The sequence below is a fragment of the Chlorocebus sabaeus genome, chromosome 1 (assembly GCF_047675955.1).
Source record: "Chlorocebus sabaeus isolate Y175 chromosome 1, mChlSab1.0.hap1, whole genome shotgun sequence".
Taxonomy (NCBI): Eukaryota; Metazoa; Chordata; class Mammalia; order Primates; family Cercopithecidae; genus Chlorocebus; species Chlorocebus sabaeus.
The window spans coordinates 121,693,000-121,702,527 of NC_132904.1; the positions used below are offsets into that span (position 1 = coordinate 121,693,000).

At 40.7% G+C, this 9,528-nt stretch overlaps 1 protein-coding gene across 1 annotated transcript; it reads left to right on the forward strand.

Annotated features, from left to right (window-relative positions):
* The first annotated feature begins 1,442 nt into the window (after positions 1-1,442).
* PATE4 (prostate and testis expressed 4) lies at positions 1,443-8,277 on the forward strand. Its single transcript, XM_008021408.3, has 3 exons — positions 1,443-1,620; positions 6,077-6,193; positions 6,518-8,277. Exons 1-3 carry the CDS (start codon positions 1,563-1,565, stop codon positions 6,637-6,639), a joined length of 297 nt encoding a protein of 98 aa, XP_008019599.1. The 5' UTR covers positions 1,443-1,562; the 3' UTR covers positions 6,640-8,277.
* The last annotated feature ends 1,251 nt before the right edge of the window (positions 8,278-9,528 follow it).

The window sequence follows — 9,528 nt, forward strand, 5'->3', positions numbered from 1 at the left end:
CCACACCCAGCTAATTTTTGTATTTTTAGTAGAGATGGGGTTTCACCATATTGACCAAAATGGTCTCAATCTCTTGACCTTGTGATCTGCCCTCCTTGGCCTCCAAAGTGCAGGGATTACAGGCTTGAGCCACTGCGCCCAGCCTCTACTTATCTTTTAAATGTAAGTTCCAACTTTAAGTTATTTCTTTCCTCCCATACATAATTGTGGGCTGTTAGAAGCAGCCATATAACATCCTGAACACTTTACTGCTTAGAAATTTCTTCTGCCAGATAACCTAGGTCATCATTCTTAAGTTCAATCTTCCACAAATTCCCAGGACTTGGACACAATGCAGCCAAGTTCTTTGCTAAGGCATAGCAAAGGTGACCTTTGCTCCAGTTCCAAATAGCTTCCTCATTTTTATCTGAGACTCCTCAGCCTGACCTTTACTATCCATAGGTCTATCAGTATTTTGGTCACAACCACGTAACAAGTCTCTAAGAAATTCCAACATTCCCCCATTTTCCTGTCTTCTAAGCCCTCCAAACTCTTCCAACCTCTGACCATTACCCAGTTCCCAAGCTTCTTCAACATTTTCAGGTATCTTTATAGCAACACCCCACTTGTATCGATTTTCTGTTAGTGAATTTTTGCATTGCTATAAAGAAATACCAGAGACTAATTACTAGGTAATTAGTAAAGAAGAGAGATTTCATTGGCTCACAGTTCTGCAGGCTGAACAGGAGGCATGGTGCTGGCATCTGCTCCTGGTGAGGGCCTCAGGGAGTTTGCAATCATGGTGAAAGGCAAAAAAGGAGTTGGTGTATTACATGGCAAGAATGGGAGCAAGAGAGAGAAAGGAACAAGAGAGAGAAGGGCAGGGAAGGTTCCACACTTTTTTAAACAACCAGCTCTCACTTGAACTACAAGAGCAAGAACTCACTCATTACAATGAGGATGGCACCAAGCAATTCATGAGGGATCTGCCCCCATGACCCAAACAGCTCCCATTGTGCCCCACCTCCAACATTATGGATTACATTTCAGCATGAGATTTGGAGGGGACAAACATTCAAACCGTATCAATCACACTCACACACACATGCAGACACACAGAGAAAAAAGGGTGAGTAGAGACTGTAGTCCCAGCTACACTGGAGGTTGAAGCAGGAGGATTGCTTAACCTCAAAAGTTTAAGGCTGCAATGAGCCCCTGTACTCCAGCTTGGGTAACAGAGTGAGACCCTGTCTCTTAAAAAAAACGTGGGGAGAAGACAGATATGGGGCACGGAAGGCAGAGGGAGGATGAAGAGTCAGGGGTGGAAATCTAATTCAACTTTAGCCAGAAGCATTCCCTGACACTGCTCACCAGCCTGAACTTTCCACATTAGTACAGACTTATGGCTCCCTAAGAGAAAGGAGTGGGGAAAGGACAGTTCTGCCTCATGCCTTTATCAGGGACTCCTCCCTCCTTTCTATTTACTGGCTGTGATCAAACATCTAAGCTTTATAAAGCAAGCTAGTGGCTGTCTTTTCCAATACCTCACTCAGCACACCTTCTGTCGCCCGAACAAGCATCCAATGAGGAAAATGAACACACTGCTCCTCATGAGCTTATCTTTTCTCTACCTCAAAGAGGGTAAGTTTGAACAGTGGGGGTGGAGGGAGGCAACTTAGGGGTGCTGTTCTCTAAACCTCTACTCTCCAAGTCTCACTCACATGCTCCAGCTCAGACCTGAAGACTCAGTACAACCTGAGTTTCAGGATGTTAGAGAGATCATATACAACAAGCTAATCCAGAAGAAAATGTACCGATTGCAGGGAAACAGGACAGCAAATTTCTGACTTCATATTAATTGACTTTTCATCCACACTTATCTCATTTTGGTCCCTTACTTTCTTAATACACTTTTCTCCTTTATTCTCTCCTATACTCTCCTAGTTTTCCTTTCCTCTGGCTACTTCTCAGTATATTTCGTAGGATTCTTTATTCTAACTGATCATTAAACACTGGGATACCTCAAGGCTTTATGCTATCCAGTCAGACCCTCATCTATATCAACTTATCCACTTCCACGGCTTCAGTTACAATCTACATGCTGAAAATGCCCAGTTTTATATCCTAGCCAGATTTCTATTCTGAGCTTTAGTCTTTCATCAATAAACACCTCTTACACTTGGAAGTCACTCTGGAAATCTCCCTCTCCCTTAACACTCACTAAAAATCGTGAATGATTCCTATGCTTTCTACCTATCAAATGTGATTCAAATATGATCATACTTCTACCTTATATTTCTATTTTGCTACCTTTTGACACTTAGTAAGAAAGAATAAACCATAAAAGAATTATAAGAAAATGTGACATAATCTGTTTAGTTACAAGCTTAGAAATGAGAAAGGCCTTTCTAACTATGACTCAAAATCCAGAGCTCTTAAAAGAGAAAATGACAAATTTGACACATGAAAATCAAAATATTCCTCATGGCAAAAATAAAAAATGTAACTCACATCACAAACAAATGGTTCACATCCCTGATATGTAATGCCTCCTTTAAAAAAATCAAAAAGGAAAAGGCCAACAACCTAACAGAAACACGGGCAAAGTATGTAGATAGTTCACACAAAAGAAAATTAAAATGGTTATTAAACATATAAAAAGTGCTCAATCTCACTCATACTAAGAAAAATGCAAATTAAAAGAACACTGAAATACCATTTTAGACCTATCAGATTGGCAACATCCAGGAGTTTGGTAAAATACTTGAATATTAAACTTGTGGTGAGACAAGAATTTTCCAAGCATTGATAGCAAGTGAATAAATAGTTACATCTCCTCTGGCAGGCAATTCGGCAATACCTATCAAAATTACGATAGTGTTTACTTTTTAATCCAGCAATTCTGCTGTGTATGAAATTACGTTACAGATATACTCCAACATAAATGAAATATTTTCAGCATTATTTATTGCAGCAAATATCAAAAAGTGCAAATAACTTAAATTTAAGGAGACTGGTTAATTAAAGCATGGTACACTACAATGGAACACTATACATTTAGTATACATTATTCAAAAAATCAAAGTGCAGAGTATGTATAGTATACTACCAATTATGAAAAGGGGTTAAAAAGATACATGTGCATATTTATATTTGCTTGAATAGACTGAAAATCAATCTAAAAGATATAAAAGAAATGAATAAAACTAGTTTCCTTTATTTGGCAGATGAAAACTGGATAACTAGCTGGCAAGAGTGGGAGATCAACTTTACATAACATTCTTTTTCTATTACTATTTAGTCATATCAACATATTATCTATTTTTAAATAATGTATTTTTAAAATGTTGAAGTTGGAAATACTCAGAGATTAAAGATCAAAGAGACAATTATTCGAAGGGCATTATCAGTGTACTGCGCAGCCTGCTCCAACTCCAGTGAGAGAGAGAAGCCTCATGAAAGTTGCTTCAGGGAGAAATTGATAGTGTCCTCTGGTGTTTGGAAGGTACAGTGGGCTTGAGGAACCTAAAGGTGAGAGGGAGCCTGAGGCTACAGCCCTGAAATGGTGGAACTGAGAGACAGCTGAGCTGCATTACATACAAGCAGGGAGGATATGCACACATTCCCCTGGATCTGATCTGGGCCATGCCATATCAAGCAACTCAGAGTCTTGAGCTGTTTAAAGTTCTATCCAAGAGGACTGTCTGGAGGAACAAGGTATTCTAGCAAGGTGTGGGCCACTAGCTTCTTACAGCTGAGAGAAAATATAACCACCAGCTGCAGGAAATACACCACCCACGATACAGCAGTGGACTTGAATATTTTTGTTGGGGAAATCCTGAAGAACCCACAAATGTTTCCCTGACTCAAGGAACTCAAGAAAATGAGTTCTCCTGGCTCAAGAAAATGAGTCAGCTTTTATTAAACACAAAGTCCAAGAGACTGGGTTTTAAGTAACTACCATGGACAAAAGATGATGGCACCAGAGCCAGTCCGATGAAATCTTTCCTGTCCTTTACCTGTCCCCCTCCCTCTCACCACCTGAAATGGGTCAGAAGCTATCACTCATAAGCCAGAGGTGAGTAGGAGAAAACCAAGAAGAGAAATAGAGAAAAAGTCAAGGCCACCCTCTCCTGCCCATTACAAACACCTAAGCAAGCCTGAGCTATGTGTCTGTGCATACGTGTGTGCGTGTGGGTGGGTGTGCACGGGCATGCATGCAGGGAGAGTGGGTTGCTGGTGAGAAATGTGGGCTTTTAATGAAATAGAGCCGTTTTATTATTATTGCATGGGACTCAATGCATAAATTACTGAACCCAAATTATTCTTATGCCCGAACGTGATGGCAAGACTTTTTTTTTCCTAAAAGTACATAGACAAGTTAGCAGCCTTGCCTGAAATTACCTGCAGGACTAGGAGAAATAGCTTTAGAAAGAATACTCAAATGGGTAGTGGGCAGAAGAATAAAATTGTTTTCTGTTTGCCCCTTTTAAGTCCCATATTGACCTGCTAGATAAATGTAAATAGGATCAGATTACTTCCTTGCTTAAAATTTTCAATAAATTTCCATTGCTCATGGATCAAAAACCATACTCATGTCTTTGGCCTAGGAGGGCTCAGGAAGTTGAATCTCTGCTCACCTGCCCAGTCATGTCTCATAGCACAACCCACTCCATTCTGTGCCCCAGTTACCTTAGCATTTTTGTTCCTCAGCAGACAAGCTTCTTTTCATTGCTATTCCCTCTGCCTGAAATGTTCTTCACTCTGCCCACACCACACTACCCGCTTACATGGCTGACTCTTATTTATCATCAGGCCTGACCTTACAGCCCACTCCCCACAGAAACCTTTCTTGGCTCTCTAAAATACGTTAGTTCTTCCCTCTTAAATGCTCTCATTGCATGTTTAACTATTTCTTGATATTACAATACAATTGTACTAATTTGGAGGGATTGTTTAATGCCTGTGTCTCCACCATGTATGTAAACACTTGTTTATCTTTGCATTCCCAGCACCTAAAAAATGTCCAAAATGTGGAAAGTACTCAAAAATCAGCAACTAACATCATCCTTTCCCTCTAAATAAGAGGAAAAGAGAAGGATGTTCACATTTACCACTTTAATTCAACATTGTTGAGTGAAGGGAAAATGAATAAACTTTAGGGTTACGCAGAGGCAATTGGATTTATCATTAAGAGGTTGTTAGCAAAAAGGCAGTCTTGATGGAATAGTGAGAATGGAATTCAGAATGAAGAGATGCCACAAGACCATTCCCAAAATTGGACGTAAATCAATAGCACTCAAGATCTCCTGGGCTCCATATAAGTTCTGATTCTATAACCTTGGAACGTCTGAGATGAAGATTGAAATACTCTACTCTCTTTCCCCATCATCACTATCACTTAGTTCTTAAATCTAAATTACCCATAGGTTCCAATGTCATCTCCCTACCCTGCATCTCCTCTCCTCTTACTTCCTGGTCACAGGGACTCCCAGATCAGCTCTCTCTCTGCCTGGTTGCAGTTATTCCCTGAAAAAAAGAGAAAGGCCAGACCAAGCCAGATGGAGCTATCAGAGGGTGTAATCTCAGTCAGTCCACTCTAAACATGCCATTTTCATTCCTATCTCTGTGTTCGCCCTCATTATGACTACCTATCTGGAACACCTTCTCTGCCCATCCCCTGCCCCCACCTACCCAAGTTTAACCTACATCTCAAGAGCCCGCTCAAGTCTTTAGCTAAAGTATCCCCCTATTTTTCCAGCCCACAGTAATCTACCTGTTGCTATACTCTTAATCTGCACCACAGGATTTATCTGGTTGACTATATATTATCCTTGCTGTTCTTTTATTATTTCACATGTTTATCTTGCCTTCAAATATAAATGGACCCTATTCAGGTCACAGAGACTGTGTCTTATCTTTTTTATCCACCTCCTAGCTTAACTTACAAAGCTAAATTAATCAGGAATTCCACAAATACCAGCTAATGGAGTGAGTGGACAGTATAGTCAATATGCAACCTCTCACTGATGCTGAAAACTCACTTTTCCATTGTCCCATGATCCAGCCTGAATATTCTCTTCTCTCCACCCTGCAGTTATGGGTCTGAAGTGTAATACCTGCATATACACAGAAGGATGGAAGTGTATGGCAGGCCGAGGCACTTGCATTGCAAAAGAAAATGAGTTATGTTCAACAACAGCCTATTTCAGGGGTAAGTGGGGCTCATGAAGACTCCAAAAATGCCTGCAAAGAACCATCACTCTTGCTAGTGCCTGGAATAAAGAACTCAATATCATTTAGTCCTGCTAGGAGGTAAGGCAAGGAATAAAAGAGGGGGCAAGAAGGGATAATTTTCAACTTCGCACTGTGTAGGGTTTGGTATCCAGAGCCAGTCACAGTGGCGATTGGGAACATGAACCCAGCAGCCAAGGAAGGAGACCCAGTGTTAAGTGCTATTCCTCTTGGTGGTGAGTTTTAGTACATCACTATTAAGGCAATCTCCTCCAGCATTTATAACAGGCTTCTTCATTTTTAGGAAACAAACATATGTACTCAACACATATGTGTAAGTATAAGTGCCAGGAAGAGGAGTACTCCAAAAGACGCCTGTTGAGAGTGACACTGTGCTGTGACAGAAACTTCTGTAACGTCTTCTAATGGAGCTTAGGAACTTGCAGAGGATCATCTGATCAAGATCCAGAATCAAGACCAACCAGCATGAACTGTTTTATTTCCCACACCAAATTCCACATTGGCCTAAGATCCCAGAGAGCGCTGCAGGGGCTGTGTCCTTGCTGCAATGAAGGGGCTCCCCACACCCAACCTCCACCACTAGATCCCTAAAACCATGAACACTGAAACAAAATCCTCCATGAGCTATGCTTACTCTTTTGTCTTCTCCTGGTTTCTGATTTCTATCCCTGTGGTAGGCTAAATAATGGACCCCCAAATATTTCTACATCCTAATCTCTGGAACCTGTGAATGTTACCTTATATGGCAAAAGAGAGTTTGAAAATGTGATTAAGGATCTTGAGAAGGGGAGGTTACCTTGCATTATCTGGGGGGCCCTAACTGCAATCAAAATGTCCTTGTATGATGCAAGTAAAGGGAGATATGACGCAGAAGAGGAAAAGATGATGTGATGATGGAAGCAGAGATTGGAGTCATGTGCTTTGAAGATGGAGGAACAGGCCATAAGCAAAAAACTAGGAGGCCATTAGAAGCTGAAAACGTCAAGGAAATAGGTTCTCCCCTCAGAGCCTCCAGAAACCAGCCCTGCCGACACCTTGATTTAAGCCCTATAAGACTCATTTTGGATGTCTGGCCTCCAGAACTTTAAGGGGGTGTTGTTTTCAGCCACTAAGTGTGTATTGTTTTAAAACACTAAGTTTGCAATAATTTATTATAGCAGCAATGGGAAACTAACACAATCCAAATAAACTTCTAGGAATTCAAATCATTGGTAAGCCTGAGTACCCAGGGGTCAGTCTAGGTGACAATGGTATCCACCACTCAGGGCCTACGCTGACCTGCAGGAAGACAGGATTACAGAGCAAGTGCTATGAATGAATGTGGAGATCAATTTATGGATTTTAAACTTCACGACATGCTGCAGATAACCTTTAGGTATATCTGTGGTAAACGGTGCCTCGCTATGTTCTGAAGCAGTCAAACATGATGTCCTAATAGCTCAATTTGTCAGTTCCTCATTAGCTCGTGTACTCACTAAAATTCTTTTAACAGGTAATGTTCCTGTATTAGTCTGTTTTCACACTGCTGGTAAGGATATACCCAAGACTGGGCAATTTACAAAAGAAAGGGGTTTATTGGACTTACAATTCCACGTGGCTGGAGAAGCCTCACAATCATGGCAGAAGGTGAAAGGCACTTCTCACACGGTGACAGACAAGAGAAGAGAGATTGTGCAGGAAAACTCTCCCTTATAATAACCATCAGATCTCGTGAGACTTCCTATCACGAGAACAGCACAGGAAAAACCTGCCCCCATGATTCAGTTACCTCCCACCAGTCCCTCCCACAACACGTGGGAATTCAAGATGAAATGTGGGTGGGGACACAGCCAAACCATATCAGTCCCCTTCTTAAAACTCTCCTCTCTTAGCTCCTATGACTGTACATTTGTAGTTCTCCTACCTCTCTGAAGTATCCTCAGTGAGGGTCTCTGGGGACATTGTTTTGATTTGTTATTGTTTTTACATTCAGATCTTTAACCTATGTGAAGCCACCTTTGTAATATTGCCTTAAGTAAAGATCCAGTATTATTTTTCTCCATAGAATGAGTCAGATTTTTTAACACCATTGACTACAAAGTCTATCCTTTCTCCATTCACTTGTTATACAATTTTTATCATTAATTATAAAGGAAAAAAATCACTGTTTTTTCTACTATACTGTCTCACACACAACACTTCTGACATGAAATATGTGGGGTTTTCCACAACAACAAATTATCCAATTTCCCAGTGCACACTGACTGCTCTAAAATTTAACTCAATTCTGACACTAATTGTCTAGAGTTAGTTCAGATCCCACAGACCAAGGGCTTAGTCCCACAAGACTGCCCCCCAACTGCAGATGCCAATCACAAATTGTGGGTCCTCAGATTATGCACAACTTAGGTCCAAATTGGAAATTCCCACATTCCCCTCCTCAAGTTCAATAATTTGCTAGAACAGCTCACAAAACTGAGGAGATAATTTGCTTACGATTACGGATTTATTGCAAAGGATATATTAAAGGACACAGAGGCACAGCCAGATGAAGGGGTACACAGGGCAAGGTCTGCAAGGGTCCTGAGCACAGGAGTTTCTGTCCCTGTGGAGTTTGGAATGCACCACCCTTCCAGCACACAGATGTGTTCTTGTTCACCACGCAGTAGCTCCAAAAACCCTTTTAATTAGTAATTTTTAATGGCGGATTCATTGCATAGACATGATTGATTATTAATAAATGATTGGCCACTGGTGATTAATTCAGCCTCCAGTCCTCCCTTCCCCAGAGGTCGAGAGGCAGGGCTGAAAGTTCTAACCCTCTAATCACATGGTTGATTCCCTTGGCAACCAGCCCTTATTCTGTGGTTATTTAAAAGCTTGGCAAAAATCACCTCACTAATATAAACTCAGGCATGGTTGAAGGATTTGTTGTAAGACATGCAAATACTTCATGAACCAAGGACAAAAAACCTAATATTACAATACAAGTTGCTCCTATTGCTCTTATCACTTAGAAAATTACAAGCGTTTTAGGAGCTCTGTGCCAGGACGTGGACAAAAAGACCAAAATTTACAGTTTACCCTTGAACGATATGTGGGTTAGGAGTGCTAACCCCTGCACAGTCTAAAATCCAGATACAACTTTTGACTACTCAAAAACTTTACAAACAGCCAATTAATACTTATTTTGTATACTATAAGTACTATATACTATATTCTTACAATAATCTAGAGAAATCTAGAGAAAAGAAAATATTAAGAAAATCATAAGAACCAGGAAGTACACTTACTATTCATTAAGTGGAAAGCATC